The 21,482-nt window shown below is 45.6% G+C and overlaps 1 protein-coding gene across 3 annotated transcripts in view; it reads left to right on the plus strand.

The window, feature by feature from the left end:
* The first annotated feature begins 4,766 nt into the window (after window positions 1-4,766).
* LOC147018921 (calmodulin-binding transcription activator 1-like) overlaps window positions 4,767-21,482 on the plus strand; it is a 754,305-nt gene continuing 737,589 nt past the window's right edge. Inside the window, exon 1 of one of the 3 annotated variants that reach the window (XM_085899044.1) lies at window positions 4,767-4,886. In XM_085899044.1, the coding sequence (XP_085755170.1) occupies window positions 4,859-4,886 (28 nt within the window). In that variant the 5' untranslated portion in view covers window positions 4,767-4,858. The remainder of the gene's footprint in view (window positions 4,887-21,482) is intronic. The other 2 variants (XM_085899046.1, XM_085899043.1) reach the window with 2 other exon arrangements.

Raw genomic sequence — 21,482 nt, forward strand, 5'->3', positions numbered from 1 at the left:
ATTGAAATCTGCTCCAATCACCACTCTTTCATCCTTGGATACACTCTCCACCACTTCATCTAACTCACTCCAGAAATCTTCTTTATACTCCATCTCACACCCCATATGTGGGGCATATGCACTGATGACATTCATCATCACCCCTTCAATTTCCAACTTCACACTCATCACTCGGTCAGACACTCTCCTCACCTCCAATACCCTCTTGACATGATCTTCCTTCAGGATTACCCCGACACCATTTCTCCTCCCATCCACACCATGGTAGAACAGTTTGAAACCACCTCCAATGCTCCTCGCCTTACTCCCCATCCACTTGGTCTCTTGTACACACAGTATGTCCACCTTTCTTCTCTCCATCATATCAGCCAACTCTCGCCCTTTGCCAGTCATCGTCCCAACATTCAGAGTTCCAACTCTCACCTGCACACTTCTACCCTTCCCCCTCTCCCACTGCCTCCAGACTCACCTTCCCCGTCTCCTTCTCCTCCTTCGCCCAGCAGTAGCACAATTTCCACTGGTACCCTGCTGACCACCGGTATATATATATATATATATATATATATATATATATATATATATATATACATACATTTATGTAATATGTATATATTGGGTCACCAAAAGAGGTGACCCTTATTGTCATTAATTGTGTCTGTTTGTTTGGATGTTTGTTCGTTTGTCATCAGCATAATTGGTAGTAAACGTGGGCGGATTTTGACCAAACTCGGGTGGTAGGTACATCTTATGACCAAGTGCTTTGGAAATTGTGATGGTTGCTAGGGACGCTTTGGTTCCCTAGCAACAACCAAAAAACCTTCAAAATCGGTACCGTTCACGCAAAATCAATTCCGAAAGCCATTATGCTACGTAGGGTTATGAAATTTGGCACGAATGATCTACAGGTGATGCTCTTTCAAATATTCCGGTTTTTGTGATATATGGAATACTTTACCCGCAGCGCCCCCTTCATTTAGGGTATGCGCGAAAATTGGCGAAAATTGAAGGCCCCCTAGTGACCAGGTGAGTGCATCAATACGAATGAAACTTTGCAGGTTCATGGTACTCAATGAGTCCTACAACTTTGCCTCAGGACATATTGACCGATTTCGCTTAGGTCAGGGGTCAAAGGTCAATTAGTGCAAAATCGATAATATGCGAGAGCTGGAGGTGCCTTCACGCCAAATGCTACTCTTCCTCGCGTTATAGTAGGATGGTCATGAAAATTCACACTAATCGTCTGGAATACATTGTGCACAAACAATCGAGCCGGATTTTCGATTTATATATTTGTTCACCCACAGCACCCCCTCAAACTTTGGGGATTTCCAATATCAAACCGCATTTTCGGTACTTTTCATTCAAATTGATACTGAGTAGTTATCAGTCGATGGAACTCGATGTGATTTGGTATGCATAATCTTAAGGTTATTCTCTATCCACTATATGACATCCACTTTTTCTATATATCATAGTTTCCAAATGGTAACCCTCTCAACCTGGGTGTCCGAGGGCCATTGAGCATTCTCACTGAAAATTCAAAGTACACTTGCTCCAAGACGGTTGAACTGAATCGAATGAATCTTTACATGCTTATAGACCGTAATGAGTACTACAACTTTGCTCATTTGCATAATAACATATCTTGAGTAGGTCAGGGGTCAAAGGTCAATGAGTGCATTTTTCGGGCAAAATTACCATTCAAGGCACCCTTGCTCATACACGGGTAAACCGATTTGATTGCAATTTCGTAAGTACTGTACTTAGTAGTAGATTAACTCGGATCAGGGGTCAAAGATCATCGGATGCTCGGCGACCCATGGCCGCCTACCGGCTTGTATATAATGTGTTGTTACGGATCTGGAAACCATAAGCATTCAACATACAGATGTCCCAAAAGTCAGTTATGTCGTTAAGTATGTGTGTCATCAGATCCCTTTCCTTTTGTCGAGTGGAAGAATCAAAGGCGTGCGTTGTGATTTCTTTTTAGTTAGGTTATTAAATCTTTACATCCAACGAACCCTCTAACAAGCCATCTAACAACCATCCCATCTGCTTGACCCCTCGGCCCATCACAATCCACGACCAACCAGCTGCCTTCTCGCACCCTGATGTGTCAAGGCAAGATCTTGCGGTTCCGGTTTCTCGGCTCCCACGAACGTTGTAACTCTTTCACAATAACCTTTGCAAAGTTGATACTGTTATTCGTCAAGTTTGAACCCACGTGGAAGAGTGGCTGAGGTTTCCGGTAGGGGCCAAGGCCCCGCCCCGGAAAGGTATGCCGTGGGACCCTGTCCAATTAAAAGATGGACAGCGAGGTGTGTTCACCAAGGCTCCTCCCCCGCTGAGGGATGTCGATAAATTCCTGAACACTCTCTGAGCAGGGGTCTTTTTGGGGTCTTGGAGGGTCTTTTTGAGATCTTGGAGTCTTTTTGGGGTCTTGGAGGGTCTTTTTGGGGTCTTGGAGAGTCTTTTTGGGGTCTTAGAGTATTTTTGGGATCTTGGAGGGTTTTTTGGGGTCTTGGAGAGTTTTTGGTGTGTCTTTTTGGAGAGTTTTGGAGGTTTTTTGCTGTCACGAAAGGGGTTTTTGCTGTTACAAAGGTCGTCGAGATGGCGAACATGTCTCTGCTGGTCCTCTACAAGGAAGGAAAGAGCGACTCCGACCCCCTCCCCTCCTCCGTGGACCCCGCTACTCACCACCCGAGCTCCGCCACGAACCTCGAGTCCCACACGTGCGACTGGGGACCAAACCAGCGACCATTGTCAGGTGACGCAGCACGGAGTACCCCCTTTCTCTGACGTCCAGGTACCTAACCGAACTCTGACCCTCAGCTTGTCTCTCTCCTCAGCTGCGAGGGTCCAATAAAGAACTCTGGGTTTCTTTTCATTTGTGTGTGTGTCTGCGTGTGGGCCCGTCTTTAAGTAGAACTGAATTAGTGTTTTTGGATCATTGTAAATACTTCTTTCATATTCATGTTAAGTCTTGCTTTGTGTCTTCATTTACTGAAAATAAAACTTGTTAGAAATGTTCCCATTTCGTTTCCGTCCCTTCATGAATTGGTCCAGCATGGTTTCGATATGAGTTTAGGCCGGGTTTTATCCCCGATAATCTGTTCATTCCAGCCGGCACGGCTTTTGCAGTTTCCGCTTGGCTGCACCCGAACCGGAGTTGGTAGTTGGAACTTTACCGCAGTCGGTAGAGTGACCCGGTTCGAGCAAGACGTGCCGAGGGCGTGGTTTCCCGGTAGTCGAAATCGTGTAGTTAATCAGGTAAATTGGTTATAGACAAATAGACCCTACGCTACGCGGTTGAAATATTGGTGACCATGGTCGGTTAAACGACCCGCCGGCTCACGGAGTTATCTGAGCGACGGCCAACAATTCCGGGGAGTTTGGTGGGAGACGACGCAAGCTTTCCCCACCGAGTGGGGTCGTTCTCGCCACCGACCCCCGGCCCACAACAGTATACTATATATAATATCTATTTTCCATAAAAAAAAAATATATACATATAATGACATTTCAAAAAATTATTGGCCCCGATATATGTTCCACTGGGCGAGTCATTGCGTGGTGGAGGTACGCGCTCTCTCGAGTGTCCTTCTCCAGGACACCAAGGGTCCTTTTGAAACACGCCCCGAGTCCAAGCGCCGATTGGTCTTCCCAGTGGTCCCACGTGCGTCGGACCTACAAACGCGCTTTACAACACCACTTGCTCCTGCAATTATCGCCTCGCTAACATCGACACCCACATACGAGCCTTGTTTTTTACGTGCTCGGTTCCCCTGCCACCTGCAATCTCCCATAAATCCTTACGTGCACCATGATCTCAACGTCATTTTGTTTAACGTGGAGAGGTACTTTGGCTCAAGAGTACACCTCCTCGTCAATAACCTCCGAAACGGCCCCATGGCGACGCCTGGGTGGTAAGGCTCCAATGAAAGAAACCTGCCACATTCGACTGAAGGTGATTCGGACGGGAATTTGTAAACTGTTCAAGATCTTTAACGTCCATCAACGAATGCGAGCGGATGGGACATCCGGCTTAACGTCCGTCAGTTCGGATGACGCACTTTGTGACGCTACACGCTGATTGTGACGTACTACTCCTGACAGATTTTGATCGGTCAGAAATCGAATCTGCAGAGTAGACAGCTCAAAGGTGAGTGTGATACCTGCACACCATCCTGTCGGACCACGTGCGTCGCGAGCTACGATGGGGGGGGGTGCGAGGGGGGGTCTTGGGTGAAGAAAAATGAGGTTCATCCTCATCCTGGAAACTCACCGGCATGTCCACACATTAGCGGGACTTCCTCCGAACCATCCCTTTTTTTGGGGGGGGGATTCCCGCGGGGTTTATCTGTGACGTCACAAAGCGTTGACCTCGAACGGGGTGTGACACGATTTATCGGCACTGCAAATGTTGAACAGCACGAGTGCGAACACTAATTAGCACCGTCGGAACGTACTGACGTCTCACGGTAATTTCGGAGGATCCCCGTTGTATTCCGAGGCTTCTCGCGAGATTTGTTGTTTCGGGAAATCGATGAATATGCTCACGGATCGTTTACCATTGCGAGATTTCGATGCAAACGTGTCCGGATCGAGAGGTCTGGGTGACATCGGGATTGCGACGAGGAGAAAAAAAAAATCGAGCACGTATTTGTCTCACGTAATTGTTTGATCATCCGTGGGAAAAAAAAATTCTGGAGTTCTCGCGAGAGTGTGACGTGTTCGGTAGTCCAATCGCTCGGCAGTTATCGCGAGACGCGCGTGGCGTTCGTGACAGTTCTCGCGAGATTATCGCGGCAGAGCGAGCGCCGCGGCGCGCGGGCCGGAGCGCTCGCTCCTGGCGGATATGGCGGGTGCTGTGAAGAAAGCGGAAGGTGAGATCTCGTCGTGTGACGGCGGAACGGCTTCGTTAAACATGTCGCCCTGCGGTGGGTCTGTGCGTTCGGGAGGGACGTTCCTCGCACGGACGAACACCGCCTGTGGTGATGCCTTCGCTTGACCGGTCCGTGTGCCGATGGTTCGGACCGTAAGAGGCGCTGAAGAACCAATGGTGGCGCCTTTTCAGCGCTTGTGATACAATTGTGATGATGATGATGATGATGATAGTAATTAAAGTGATAACACCTTGATGAATCGCCTGGTCGAGGCGAGCCGAGCTTTGAGCCATCACTGTCCTTGCCCTCGATCTCCCAGGGATACCGTGACGGGTTCGTGTGTTATTGGGAGATTTGTTTTCACACTTGGGACGACGTTGGGTGTTATTTGTTCCGAAACCCGAGTTTTGATTGTTCATGTGAAGGTAAAATCGTCTCGGAGGAACGAGGCAGGTGACGCGAAGGAGACGAGGTCCACATGCCCGTCCAAGTTCACGCACGTTGCTGGAGGCGACTCCTCGCAATGTCATCTCGGACAAAACTCCGTCGCTGGACTCGTCCCCCACCCCCAACCCCCACTCCCCCGTCGCTGGACTCGTCCCCCACCCCCCAACCACCACTCCCCCGTCACTGGACTAGTCCATCCCCCACTCCCCCGTCGCTGGACTAGTCCATCCCCCACTCCCCCGTCGCTGGACTAGTCCATCCCCCACTCCCCCGTCGCTGGACTAGTCCATCCCCCACTCCCCCGTCGCTGGACTAGTCCCTCCCCCACCCCCCGTCGCTGGACTAGTCCATCCCCACTCCCCCGTCGCTGGACTAGTCCATCCCCCACTCCCCGTCGCTGGACTAGTCCATCCCCCACTCCCCGTCGCTGGACTAGTCCATCCCCCACTCCCCCGTCGCTGGACTAGTCCATCCCCCACTCCCCGTCGCTGGACTAGTCCATCCCCCACTCCCCGTCGCTGGACTAGTCCATCCCCCACTCCCCCGTCGCTGGACTAGTCCATCCCCCACCCCCCGTCGCTGGACTAGTCCATCCCCCACTCCCCCGTTGCTGGACTAGTCCATCCCCCACTCCCCCGTCGCTGGACTAGTCCATCCCCCACTCCCCGTCGCTGGACTAGTCCATCCCCCACTCCCCCGTCGCTGGACTAGTCCATCCCCCACTCCCCGTCGCTGGACTAGTCCATCCCCCACTCCCCCGTCGCTGGACTAGTCCATCCCCCACTCCCCCGTCGCTGGACTAGTCCATCCCCCACTCCCCGTCGCTGGACTAGTCCATCCCCCACTCACCCGTCGCTGGACTAGTCCATCCCCCACTCCCCCGTCGCTGGACTAGTCCATCCCCCACTCACCCGTCGCTGGACTCGTCCCCCACCCCCAACCTCCACTCACCCGTCGCTGGACTAGTCCATCCCCCACTCACCCGTCGCTGGACTAGTCCATCCCCCACTCCCCGTCGCTGGACTAGTCCATCCCCCACTCACCCGTTGCTGGACTCGTCCCCCAACCCCCACTCACCCGTTGCTGGACTCGTCCCCCAACCCCCACTCCCCCGTCGCTGGACTAGTCCATCCCCCACTCCCCCGCCGCTGGACCAGTCCATCCCCCACTCACCCGTTGCTGGGCTCGTCCCCCCACCCCCACTCCCCCGTCGCTGCACTAGTCCATCCCCCACTCACCCGTCGCTGGACTAGTCCATCCCCCACTCACCTGTCGCTGGACTAGTCCATCCCCCACTCACCTGTCGCTGGACTAGTCCATCCCCCACTCCCCCGTCGCTGGACTAGTCCATCCCCCACTCACCCGTCGCTGGACTCGTCCCACAACCCCCACTCCCCCGTCGCTGGACTAGTCCATCCCCCACTCCCCGTCGCTGGACTAGTCCATCCCCCACTCCCCGTCGCTGGACTAGTCCATCCCCCACTCCCCCATCACTGGACTAGTCCATCCCCCACTCCTCCGTCGCCAGACTAGTCTCCCCCCAACTCCACACTCCCTGTCGCTGGACTAGTCTCTCCCCGATTCCAACTCCCCGTCGCTGGACTAGTCTCCCCCCTGACTCCACACTCCCCAGTCGCTGGATTCATCTCCCCCCGACGCCACGCTCCCCGTCGCTGGACTCGTATCCCCCCCTCCACCGACTCCCCCCTCCCCCCAAAATCTCCCACATTGGCTGGTTTGGATGTACTTCATGTTCCCTCACACTCCCACCCCACATGTTGTTCTCGTCGTCCCCACGTTCCATCTCCCTCCGGGCATATCTAGGTGTCCTTCCCTCTTGTTGCTCCAGTTTACCCCTACGTTTCACTTCTTTCTCTCCCTCCTTCACTGATCGGGCATCCTTTGTGTTGCACACCCAACCTCACTTGTCTGGGTACCCCCTTCCACCTCCATGTTTCTCACTACTTTGTCCACTCAACACATCCACACCTCCATTGATGCTCACAATATGTCCCCAGCCTGACAATGCTGATATAATATCCCCCTTTACCCTCCTACTTGACCCATTTCACCCCCATACTTCTTTGACACAGGTGTTCTATAATGATTTTTATTTCACATCATGCTGTATAAGCTGCTTCATGTTTGGACGGCCCAGTATGTACCTCTGATTTAAAGTGCTTGCAGGGAAGTGGACCGTCATATCTGCAGCTGTTGCAATAACCGATGTCAGCAGTTTTGCTAAGATTGGGCGAGACCTTTTTGGTGACGTCACCTTGATTTCAGGTGTGCTTCTTGTCGATCCAAATGAATCCTTGTGTTCTGACGGCCCGACGTCACTCAGAACAGCTGTGGACAGGATGATATCGCACGTTGGCCAGGCGTTGTTGAATCTCTGTAATATACTAATGGCTAATTTGTAGAACCCTGGGGAGGGGTGTGACGTTCTCGGTCCCCGAACATTTCCCAGATTGCAGGTTCGGGCTGGAGAATAGGTGAGCCTCTTGCGAGTTGCACTGACTTCAGCGGTGTCGGGATAATTCCACCGGTCCTCACGTAATCTGCACTGCAGAAAATGCATCCGTCAACCACGCACGCATCCGATGACTTGCACGGGAAAATTATTTTGAAACTTCATCACACTTGTCGTTCTTGGCCGAGCCGGGTTAACCCGTTGTGTTTGAAGATGCCACGGTGTTGTTCTTGGCAGAGTCTGACACTCATGTTTTACGGCCACTGCGAGAATGTAATAATATGCACTCCTCCCGTGCTATTGAACATTGCCATCTTCGATGGTCCCCCCCCCCCCTTCATTTGTCTGCCGCCGAGGTGGCTGCGAAACAGAGGAATATCCAAATTGTTTGCTGCTCTCGTCATGCCATTGCTTCAACCTCTGTGATGCTTCATTACGGTGGAGTGGGTAGATGAAAGAAAAATAAATTTTCTCGAAACCTGTACCTTGCGGGCTCCCCCAGTGTTTATGACGGTCACTGCTCATTTTGTGCCTCGTCTTTTGAAAAATCTCTTTCGATGTCATTTTCTCGGGAAGTGATCAATTTAGATCTTGCTCTGTCTGTGTCGGATGGTTATTTCGTGTTGCCCACCTGCTCAACCGATCGGTTTATTTATTTTATCAGGTGGTAATTTTTTTTTTCCCCATTGCTTCGGGTGCTTGTGAGATGAATGGGTTAAAATAAATAAGTGAATCAAGATTATGATATTTCTGTCTTGAATGCCATGCAATCGAGGTTCGGCAAAGAAAAATGCTGCTTTGAGCATTCGCTTGTCAATTGTGACGAGTTTTCCTCTCGAAGAACCCATCCTTATGGACAAGATAATTCCCCCCACTTTCATGTGGTCTATGGTTTTCATCAACATACGATTATAATGTGCGAATTTGCTGATTTCATATGACTGACGTTTAATAGCCGCTCCCATCAGAAGCTACAAACAATACCTACTAGTAACACCACCACTATCGTCTACCTTAATGGTTCCATTTATTCCCACCTTTTGATGTTGGCCGGAGAAAGTTTTTATTTTTATTTTTTGTTTGGCCCAAGTCTTGCTCGCAGCTGAGACATCCATTTGAACATCCATCTCAAGGTTGAGCATGTTGATCCGACTCGATGTCAGCGAAACACCCATCTGACGGGTTTATAGTCGGGTCGAGAATCAAACCCGAACAAAACAGCTTAAAACGTAACTGCGACGATGTTGTGTGTATGTACATTTCGATTTTTGATGTACCATCCTCTACACAGAGCGTTGGTGCTGCCGAAGCAGTTTCTCGGCAAGGGTTATACTGGGTGGTTTGCCATTGCCTACCCAGCATTGTCTGTTCTCTATCCTTTAAATGCTGAGTGTAAAGCAATTAAACGGCACGTACTGTTTTAAAAGCCTTTGGAATGATTCAGCCGGGGTTTGAGCCGCCGACCTCCCGGACTCGGCGCGTACGCTCTCACCAACCATCATATCACCGAGTCTCGTCATCTACACCACGTGCCAAATGGAGTGGTCTGGCTACTGTTTCTTCCCTGAAAATGTGCTAACTCAAACGAAGTAAACCATCTCGATTTGAACGTTTGTTTATTTTTAGGTCTTCTCTAACGAGATGACCTAATAAAACCAGTCTCGATGTCCGTACGCACGTACGTCCCCATTTTTTCTTCCGATTTTCTTGATATTTGGTATGTGGGTAGATGTCGATGAGGGATGCACGGCGGTATGACCTTTGACCCGATTGAAGGTCAATGTCAAGGTCACTCCAAAGTTGCGAAATCGTCCATTTTCAAAATCTATCTCCTCCGCCGTTTATGATTCGATGTTCGAAATTTTTTCGGATTCTGATAATATGGAACGATATCTAAATTTATTCTTGCCGGTTTTTAAAAATTCATCCTGGTTATCAAGTCACGTGTCTTCAAAGTTGTAAAAATCGTCGATGTGATGCATTCAAAAAAATTTCACCCGATCTTGATGAAACTTAGTATGTTGGTAGGGGTCGATGAGTGATGCACGACGGTATGACTTTAGACCTGATTGAAGGTCAATGTCAAGGTCACCGATGCTGTAAACTTGTGAAATCATCCATTGTCAAAATATCATCCGCCATTTCTGACTCAAATGCGGTTTGATTTCTGAGGTCTGGTTTCTATCCTTTTGAAGACACATTGATCATAAATGTTCCAAATCAACCAATTTCAAAATCTATCTCCAGATAACTCAGAAATGTAGTTTGTTTCTGAGGTTTTCTATCCTTTTTACTCCCGGGCTTTCGTCTGTACGTTGAACCAAAAGACAAGACGACATCAAAGCCATTCTAAGCCGATCAGAGATCCACATCTACAGAGCTTCAGAGATGACCGTCACCCCCAAGCGGGGGTAATTTTTTTTTGCTGGAAACTACCAACACCAGAAAGGTATTTCTTTGTAATCTTCGTCATTCAAAATGGCAAAAATGAAAAAAAGAAATGCCTTGTTCAAAAGCAGGCTAACCATTAAATGATGTCGAGGTGCAAGTTTGTATTAAAGTAATATGATGTAGTTTTTAACAACACGGATGCACAATTTGTTTTGTGCAAGTCACTTCGGCGATGGAATGCTCCTTTTGTCGGTCAGATGAATTGAGCATCTGTGTGGGAAGGATATTGATTTGTCTCGGCGGCAGAGAAAGCAAGTAGTATTTTGTTGGAGATTATAAAGAGGATATTACACGTGGGAAGGTGGAATGCGGAAAGTTCAAGTTTGAGAAACGATTCACTTTCTCGAGGAAAACAACATCCTCTGTTTCGGAATGGTATTTGCTGTACTTTCACCTCTTGCTTGTGTGTATTCTGCAATTTGTAGAGAGCCATTTAAATATAGATGTCCATTTATTGATTAGCAATAAGGTGTTCTCTTTAAAAACCTGAAGATATCTTTGTTTGATTATGCTTTTAAAATATCAATAATTAAAATTTTTCTGCTTCATAAAGGCGAAATCTTTTGTCGTAGTAATCTTGGTACACAATGTGCTTAAGTTTTCGACTTTCCAATGAAAGATTATTGTTTACGGAGAGCATGGCTAAACGGTCGTCTCCAAAGATACAGGTTCAAACTTTCTTGGTCATCACAAAACTGTTGGCATAAGTAGGCCAACCAGAGTCCCTTTGTGAGGCTCAAATAATTGGTTGTAAACTCCATTCTTATTATTTTGTTCAGGGTTTAAGGATGGGATCGAATGCATTGATCACAAATCATCACACAGACAAGTGCATGATACATCACTGGACTACACTTCAGACAACAAACCCGCTGACCTTGGACGAAGTGTTACAACTCCTTGGGGCACTCTGGGTACTGGCGACGCCATCTTGTGATGTTGCTTCTCTCTCCGCAATTGGCAAAACACTCGCGAAAGGAAAAATCTCTCTCCCTTTCCCACCCCACCCAATGAGATGCACCAACCTACAGGATTCCTATTTGCTCTATTCTCCGAGTGCTGAATATCGTGCGAGCAAGTTGCATGTACCATTCTTAAATTGTTTCGTGTTGAACGTTTCTTGACTCTGCCGTCGTCGGAATCGGCCATACTCTGAGCTGGCACTCTGACCATTATGCCATCAATCCTGCTTGTTCCAATTCCTGGTTTTGTGAGTGCACGCCACTGAAATGCTGACCAAAGTTGACTGTGTGCCACATGCTTCACCTTTGTGTGTGCCACTTGAGAACTCCAAAGAGGCGGAAAGGCCCCACAATCACGGCAGTCCCTGTCTGACCAAAGTGAAAAATAAACTCTTGCCGAAGGAATCTGTGCATTTAATAGCGCCCTTCATTGATCGGTTTCCTCCCTCATTGTTTTGCAATGAAATGCGTGAAACGATGTGCAATCTGGGCTTTCATGGTGGGAGTGCTTCTTTGTGATTCGGTGTTTGAACCTGATCGTATTGTGATCTTGTGAATGCTTAATTATTAAAACGGTCATTTAAGATCGTAAATTATACTCATTTTGTGAGACAAGTTGGTACACGTAAATAAATCTCAAATTTATTTCTTCACCTGTTTATAAGAAGATCTAGTCTAAAGGTCGAGTGGAGGTTGAATCGAAATTAATGTTATAATCCCATAACTTTTAATTAAATTAATTATTTTGTTCCTGTAATCACCAACTTTTTTTTACAACTTCATGCAGTTGTATCACAATACTCAGAAATGCACTCTCGATTGTTTAAAAAAATTATTAATATTATTATCATCATCATCATTATTTCTTACCTCCGCCACCTCAGGTGGGCGGATGTTATGTTTTCACCCCTTTCTGTCTCTGGACAGGATATCTCAAGAAGTTCTGGATGGTTTCGGACGATATTTGGTCAACAGGTTGGGTATGCGACTAGGACCATTCGATTCGATTTTGGTGAAGATCCGGATGCGATAATTTTTTTTTTTTTTTTAAATTCTCCAAGTGATTTTTCACCATTGAGAGATGAGGCCAAAAACAGAGACGTAGCATGATATTTCAAAAAGTTGTGGAGTGATTTGGACGAAACTTAGCGGATGAGTAGGGTAGGTGACAAGAACAAGCTGATTAGATTTTGGAGGTGCGGATGCAGATCTGGCCCATCAGTGGAATGGAAAACGTACTGTTCAGCCTGGTGAAGGTAACGTCTCGACTGAGTGCCATTCTCGTTCTTCTTCTTATTCTTCTTCTTATTCTTATCTTTTGTTACCTCATAGGATTTTAATTATATTTGTTGGATAGGCCAATGAGGAACAGGTCCTCGATTTATGATCGTGCTATTAAAGAAAAGAGAAGAGGAAGGGGAGAGGTACGTGGAAAAGATGTAAACAATTTTGCTTTATTTTCACGATGCATTGACAAGGTCTATCTACCTGGGTGTGGCTCTCCACACAAGGATCTCCTACGTCTGCATAACTGGCTTTTCCTCCACGTTTTTATCCGCACTGCCATACCCTTTACTTCTGTCGGTATGACATTGCAGTTTTGATTGAATCCTATTCTTGCATTTTGTACGATGTTTTGCTGATTTGGGAAAACTAAATTGATCAATAGCATCCTCACCGGTGACTGGTTACCCCTCGTGCGCGAAGCGAAAGGCGGGCTAAAGCAATTTGGGTCACTCTGTCTGTTAGTCTCGACAAACGTTGGTTTATGATCAAGGAACAACTTCATTTCAATTGGATATTATATTTTGAACATGAATCGGGAAACGAACCTGCAGTTTAGCAGTACTTTGGCTCTGAATTTGGCATGATCACGCATGCGCAGAGAAGAGTGAGATAATGATTTGAGTCGCTCTGCCTGTCTGGCAATCAAACAAAATTGAAAATTATTCCAAACAGGAAACTTAGTTTTTAGGGGCATCGTAAAAGAACACAAACAGGCATGAATAAATAATGTAACACATTAAACAAGTTGGTGTATAAGACGCTGCATCAACGGCAGTAAACTTCTGAAAGAATTATTAATATATATTTTAAAAACTTTTTTAATTCTTAATTTTATTTCAATTGATACTTTAATACTTTCGAACACAATTTGCCTTGTTGGCACTTTCAAAACCCTTCTGTTGAACAGGACTTGGACAAAATATTATAGCATTTTCTATCTTGTTGACCAATCAAATTTGCTGCTCGCAGACCCCACCTATGTTATTATTATGATTTCTTTAATCAAGACTGCATGGGGTTAGGTGTTCTATGAACTCTCGAGTTACCTCTGCCATTGAAGGGGGATGGAAGTGATGTTTTCATCCCTGTCTGTCTGTTTGTCTGTCAGTTTGTTTGTGTGGAGGATATCTCAAAAAGTTGTGGACGGATTTGGCAGAGATATGTGCTCCACCGAGTGCCCTACTAGTTTAGTGTGCAATAGATCCCATCCTGAGTGAGATGACTGAAAAAGCTGTTTTGATGCATAGTGGGCATAGCACGGGGCATTGCGTCTCAGGGAATGCTGTCCATGGGAATTTAAAGCTTGTTCCTTGTGCATTTGAGTTGTGGACATTCAAAGAAAACCAAGCTCGAACACAAAAAAAAACCTGACACTTGTTACATTTGATCATTAATTATTCACGTTATATCCCTTCATAAAAGATATGCGAATCGTTTCACAGGACAGTAAATGCGAGTTGGTGAATCTCTTAATTTTTTTTCGACGTGAACATATCATTCCTTGGCGAATCCCAGATTGTCTGCAAAAGCATATATTTGCCCTCGCAATCATTTTGCAGCCGCTCGTGTACAAGACACTGCCGTTTAACGATGCTCTTTTTCAAATGGGAACGTTACATAAAAACAATCAAATTAACTGATCTCGTAATTTGCTGTTTTTTTTTTTTTCGTTTGTGTTTGGTTTTCCTTTAAAGATCCCACCTGTATCGGCTGGAAAGGGGAGGCTCGCCCCATGCCCCTTGTGCCTTGCACCGTACATTCCTCATTTCAGCCAACATATGCTTCAAACATGGCTCTTCCTTTCCCTCTCTTAATGCCTACTTTTTATAGACAATGTGTTGGCTCACAGAGAAGCGAAATGACAAAGGGCAGCAGTTGCAAACTATCAAATGGTATTGCATACGATGAACACAATTTTGTCGGAGTGTTACCCTTTGTCAAGGAAAAAGCAATACAAAAATGTGATGTTTATGAAGTGTTTGGATTAATGTGCTGGTCCTCTTCAACCAGATGATGAATGTAATTTAAGTACTGTAAATATATTTTGAGATTTTTGAGTCCGAAACCCCACCCCTCCCTTTTTTTGTGTTATTACAGCGCGGCGACATCACGCTGTTATATAATTGGCTATTTTGTCCTGTGTCTTCTGTCACGTCTTCTGTCACACTCTTTGATCTGAGGGCTATAAATAGAAATTTGTCCAACGCCACAACTCTTCCCATCATGCATGCTAATTCACCGTGACTACATTTAAATTTTATAACTGCAAAATTGTTTCGTCATTCTTAACCTAGACTTTTCCTGCCCCCAGCCGCGCGATATCGAAGTATTCGCTTCTTGTTTATTTATTTATTTCTTGTCTTTTGTGAAGATGACATTGCACATAACCTTTGTTTTCTGCTTTTCATTTTAAATTGGTGGCAGCCTGTTAGCACTACTTCACTTGGGTCACAATTTGACAGTAATTAGGTCAATGCACCAGCCTTTAAGACTAATGTTGAAAAGATGGTCTATTCTTTGCCCATTGTTATGCTCACTTGGATTTTCTCATTTAACACAGTTACTTTTATTCTATCTTTGATGCTGATTTGTGAATAACTACATTGTTATAAAATGCAAACTTAAAATGATCAATTCAACTTTATTTTGACTTGACGTTGGCACGTTAAAACCGTTGTTCATTCAGACATTGTTGAATGGGCATATTTGTATTGTTGCGAGTTGGGATTTTGGCAGAATCCCAGAAGTCCAATCAATTTTCAGGGAAATACCATTGGCCTGACAGCCCCAAAGACCTTGCAGCGAATGCATTCTCAAGAATGAGCCAAGCGGTTTTGCACTCGCAATTGTGAACACTTATTACCTCTGCCAGCAAAGGTGGAAGGAGGTTGTTTTTCACCCTTTGTTTGTTTGGATTTTTTTTGTTTGTTTGTGTGTAGGATATGTCAAAAATTTGTGGACAGATTCTGATGAAATTTGTTGGGCAGGTTGCGTGTATGACAAGGACAAACTGATTAGATTGTGGTGAAGATCCAAATCTGGATCTGGCTACTTGAATTTTTTTAAAGTGATTCTTCACCATTGAGAGATCGGGCCAAAAATGATACATTGCATGATATCTGAAAAAGCTGTGGACGGATTTGGACGAAACTTGGTAGACACCTTGGGTGAGTTACATGGACGAATTAATTCAATTTTGGTAAAGATCCAGATCTGATCCAACAGCTGAGGGGATGTGCAGCATTGAGATTCTCATGTGTCCTGTGTGTGAACATCTTTATGGAGCAACTCTGGGAAGGGTTTGAATAGGCAAAAGTGCTAACCTTGTGTTGGCCTTTTTGAGTTGCTTTGTGCAGCTTCTTCGGCTGGAGGAGTGTGAGAGGTGTCAATTATTTATATAATCCCAGCCACCTGAGTTTAGTCGATTGGGAGAGAGATGATTGGCTGTTCCCTGCATTCACAGGTGAGAGATGTGGGTGCGTCTTTCTTTCGAGACTTATGTATTTGTGTGTATATATATATATATATATATATATATATATATATATATATATATATATATATATATATATATATATATATATATATATATATATATATATATATGCACATACATACACACACATTACGTGGACACCTGCTCGTCCAACATCTCATTCCAAAATCATGGGCATTAATATGGAGTTGGTCCCCCCCCCTTTGTTGGTATAACAGCCTCCACTCTTCTGGGAAGGTTTTCCACGAAATGTTAGAACATTGCTGCAGAGATTTGCTTTCATTCAGCTTCAAGAGCATTCGTGAGACGGGGCACTGATGTTTGGTGGTTAGGTCTGGCTTGCAGTCGGTGTTCCAATTCATCCCAAAGGTGTTCGATGGGGTTGAGGTCAGGGCTGATTGATGGAAAACTTATTTTAAAAGAACACAAATTGGGCACATTACTTTAACCAAGTCGTTGTACATTTTAAATTCAGAGTGAAGCACATTTTACTCAGTTGTGGAAGAGGTAACAAGCGATGCATGTTGACCGCATTGTGAGTAACAAAGCCGATGGAAATTGGATGATGATTAATTATATTACCACAGTAACTGCTTTCGGGAGACTCGTATAATGCATGCTGACGGGCTTGATTAAACCTTACCAATAATTTTTATTCGACATGTATGATTCGATTTTTTTGGGGTCCATCTTCCTGAGTCACACTTGACCCAAACAAGGACAATGTAAATCTGATGCAACAAATTTTGGCAGTGCATAATCGGCTACAGGTTGTAGCTGAGGTCTTCGTCCCACCATAAAACCAAGATGGTGGCCATATTATTTTGTCTGGGTGCCATGATGGGTGAAGTCGAGTGACAAATGTGGATAGGGTCCGGCACCGATCCGACCAATGGGTGCACATTTCAAAAATCGACCTCAAACAAGAACCATATAACAACAACAACAATAACAACCATGCGGAACTCTTGTAGACCTGCGGTGTGTCGCAGGTAAAAATCAAGTTGAGTGAAGTCGATGGAAATGTGGCTGTAATTGCATTTCTGGGACTTGACTTGGGAAGGCCAAAAATGACACTGCTCTTGCAACTTCATGCCATGTGTGATCAAAACTTACCAAGTTTGGTGAATTTCTACAAAACCGTTTCGGAGGGTCGTGACAGACAGATGGAGTTCAATACAATATCTTCCACACCCTTGTTTTTTTTCAAAAAGCGTGGGGATAATAAATTGTCTCTGTCTCTGTCTCTCTCACACACAGATCTCTCTCTCTGTAGTGCTGCCAAGACAACCATATGGCGAGGATTACACTGGTTGGTTTGCCTTTGCCTTCCCAGCATAAAGGAATTTTGAACTTGGTCACATTGTGGGCGATAAGTTGCCGACTCTTTGCCAAAGACCGTGGGTTCTTTCACTCCATTAAATAATATAATGCTATCAGAGAGTTCCCCACGTTGGTGTTCATCCGTGTGACGGTGCACATTGTGGCTATCAAACTCTGGGAAAACGGCTCAAAGGTAAGTGCACTATATCTACACCAACTTGTCCGACAATGGGTGATATTGTAAAGGTCATCGGATTCAGACCAGTATCCCGATCCCATTCCTGACTGCTCATGTAATGGTGGATCGTAGTTGGACACGTGGTCAAATTTTCTTTCTGGATCTTGACCAATATTCCGTCCACTAGGGAAGCCGACGAGATCTTTTCTTCAGTTTCCGATGTACAGAAACTCCAACGAGATCTGTCGTCTACAGCCATTTCATCATTTTAAAAGGATGGGGGCCAAGGCAATGAACCAAGATAAACAGCTGTGGTTTTAAACCCCTCAACGATGGTTTTGTGCCAATTTCCAATGGCCGCAGATTTGGACTTGTGCCATGGTTAGTGTTCCAAATTGAATTGTGCACCAGGCCGACAAACCAGTGGTGGGAAAACTGGGTTTATTGAAAGAAAAAGGAGTGGGAATCACAAAGAAGCAGAAGCAGTAACCAGTAATTCTTTCTCTTTAGTAATTTCCCCCTACGCCCACGAGACTTCGACGGCTTAAAGCGATACCTTATCCACTCGCACCACGAGGAGTTAGAAAGAAAGATATCATGAGACTGAAAGAATCAGCTGCCCACCAATGGCTTTCCGCCCAGCTTCTCGTCGCTTCGCACGGCTTTCAAGGTTCCTTGCCACTTTGAGTTCCTAAGACCGCAAGTGTCAGTGTGGCTTTCACATTACACACTGTTGCAGGGTCCTGTTTTTCGCCTTCCTGAGGAGGGAATTGAATGGCTTGTGGAGCTGGTAATACAATTTATTCAGAAGCACCACAGACAGAATATGAATTGAAGGATTAATGGGAAGGAATGGTGGGAAGGCTTTAGACAAATTACAGAGGAGAGGAGTCATGTTTATCAGCTTTTGAATACACTTTCACACATGTCCTATCATCTTACACAGAAACCACACACTTGTGCTCAATGTTTATTCATGACGTAAGTCTATCTTATGCCCATTACCCTCAATGACCGACGACTGTTCCCGCAGCAATATTGTGAATGTGGATGATAAAGATCCTCCTCCCAATGTGTACTCCCTCTGCTGCCCTGCTCATGACAATTGAATTACATCCATCGTGCTTCATGCTCTCTCTAAATCATTTTCGCATTTTTTTTTCCATATTAACCACTTTACACCACTACCCCCCAACTGTAATCTCATTGTTCTACTTTGAATTGTCCAAAGGTGGTCAGTTTTAATTTAAGCAGTTTCAATATACTTACAACCATTGATTTGAAAGGCTTTTGACAGCTGAGCTTGCTGTTTAGCATCTGACTTTCTGATTTAAGTGAATCGAGCATCTTTTCCTTATCTCTCTCAGACAGCTGTTTGAATCATTTGTTTGGTTCAATCGAGCAGTACCTGCAGATGAATTCGGCTCATCTTTTCGTGTCTGAGATAGAATGCAACTTCTTTCGCACAGTTTCTTGGTTGTCGTTTCCAGCTTGGAGGTTATTTTCATTGGAATTCAGCTCCTTCCTTTAGAGTGCATGTGATATGAATTTCATTTGTCAAAATATAACTTTTATACTTGAAATAAAATGTCAGTGCAGTTTTGTGATTGCACAAACTTTCATTCGAAAAAGCAGGTGTGTGTTGTGTGTAACAATGGATGGAATCGACGTAGTGCTGATTGAGGTTTGTGAACCACTGTGGGAAACTATGAGAAGCTGACGTTTCTGTTGTTAACTTTGATGAGGTATCAACACTCGCCTTAACGTGTGTGTGTTAATTATAATTCATTAAATAATTATTATTATACCAATAATTTTTCCCAAATAATTCCACCATTATCAACAATAATAAATTTCACACCAAATCATTTGATGAGCAAGATTATTTTCAATTCCACATTGCATGAATGCCTTTCTTTGACAGCAACATTCTGAAGAAGCTACGGTATGGTTGCAGGTGAAATAATTGGGACTGTAAGAGCAACCACACACAGCACTGAACTTGTCAATAGATTAAAAAAATATAGGGCCACCTGTCTGAAGCTCACCTGGATCAGGAGCAACAGTCACTGACGTTTCTAACCCCCCGCAGAACCCTGAGACCTTGAATCATTGAAATTCTGTGTGTAGTTCAGAGATTTGTCAATTTGCCAAGTCACCCCACCGCCTTAAATCTACCTCCTTCGAACTCCTCACCTATTATACCCTCTCCTTACCCCTCCCATCTTGCCCCTCATCCTCCCTCTGCTCTTGGCACCTCTTTGCTGTCTTCTGCTTTAGTATCAGGTCCTCCTCTGATGTCCCAGAGTGTGTGATGTTCTAACATCTGTGGGCTCAATTCTCACCTCACAGATATCTCACTTTCAATCGGTGCACTCAGCATTTCAAACATGCTCTTTTTTTTCTTCTCACACCTCCCCCTCTACCCAACCCCTCAAATATTGTACCTCCCCCTGCCTGCTCTCTTCTTCACTATGCCACTGCCAAGTCTCATCCTTCCCCTCTCCAATCGCCCTCCTGCCCCTTGTCCATGCCTGGTCTCATCGTCTCCCCTCACTCTCAAAGCTCCCCCCTCATCCCTCTCTTCCAAAGCAACCCTCACACACTCTCCCCCTCCAAGCTTCCCTCTCACATTTCTCAAAAACTCCCCCCTCATCCTCCCCTCCCTCTTCCTAAACAGTGTGGACCTCAAACATCCGGGGCCTTTGCTCAAACCTGACAGATCTTTCCATATAGGTTGCTACTGACAAACCAGACATAATCTGTTTAACAGAAACTTTCAAGACATCTCTGACTCTCCAATATCTCTCCCTGGTTACTCCCTCCTCCGGTATGACAGCCTCGTTCCGGTGGCGGAGTTGCTCTCAATCAAAAACTCCATTCCTCACTCTCCATGCACTGCCTTCACCCCCCACACCACCAAGAATACATCTGGCTACAGATTCCCTTCCATGCCCACCTCATGTTTATGTGTGTTGTACTGTCCACCAAACAGTGATGACTCCATTTACACCTGGCTCACCGAAAACATTGACCAACTTCTATCCTGTCATCCCAACTCTCTCTTCCTCATATGTGGTGACTTCAATTGTCATCATGCCAGTTGGCTGGGTGTGGGTACCTCCCTCACCTGCCATGGCTCTTCAACAAAAGACTTCTGTGACTCATTTGGATAGACACAATCTGTCAACTTCCCGACCAGGACCTCAACCAACTGCACGACATCTCTTCTGGATCTGATTTTGACTAATTTCCCAGAAAATGTCTGCTGTTGTTCCTCTGCTCTAATCGGTTCATCTGACCACATGCTTGTCAAAGTAAGCATCTCTCTGGCTGTGATTAGAGAACCACCTCAGTGCCGTCGAGTCTGGTATTTTACTCAGGCCGACTGGCAAGGTCTTCAAGCAGCCATCAAACTTGTAAACGGGTTTCCCATCTCTACTTTCTCCGACATCAACTCATTCTGGGAATTATTTCAAAGAAACTTGATCTCCCTCATGCACAGATTTATCCCATCTCGTCTTCAGTTGTCCTCCCCTTCCTCCCGCCCATGGTACGTTGAAGCTTGTGGCAAGGCAGTTCTCTTGAAACAACTTGCCTTTGCCTCATGGAAGGCAAATCCAACTGAAGGCAATCTCAGTTTCTTCCATAAAGCACGGAGCAAGTGTGTGTCTACCCTGAGGAGAGCCAGGAAACAACATCTTTCTTATCTCAAGGGTGAACTCTTAAACCTGTATCCTTTCTTCAATCCTGGTGGTGTCTTGTTAAGTCTGTTTCTGTTGTGTGTTCCCCCTTCATCCCCTTCCTTGCCTCAAATGGCTGCACTGCTGATGCTGTACACGTGAAAAGGCTGAATGCCTAAACTCCGTGCTTGCTTCTAAATCTTGTGTCCCAAACCCATTGCTTTCTGGATCCACTTTACCCAGTCACACCCAACTGTTCCTGGACTCTGTGTCCTTTTCTCCTGACAAGGTGGAGA

This window comes from Eptatretus burgeri, chromosome 10 (assembly GCF_056783735.1).
Source record: "Eptatretus burgeri isolate ZD-2024b chromosome 10, Ebu_testis_v1, whole genome shotgun sequence".
In the NCBI taxonomy this organism is placed as follows: Eukaryota; Metazoa; Chordata; class Myxini; order Myxiniformes; family Myxinidae; genus Eptatretus; species Eptatretus burgeri.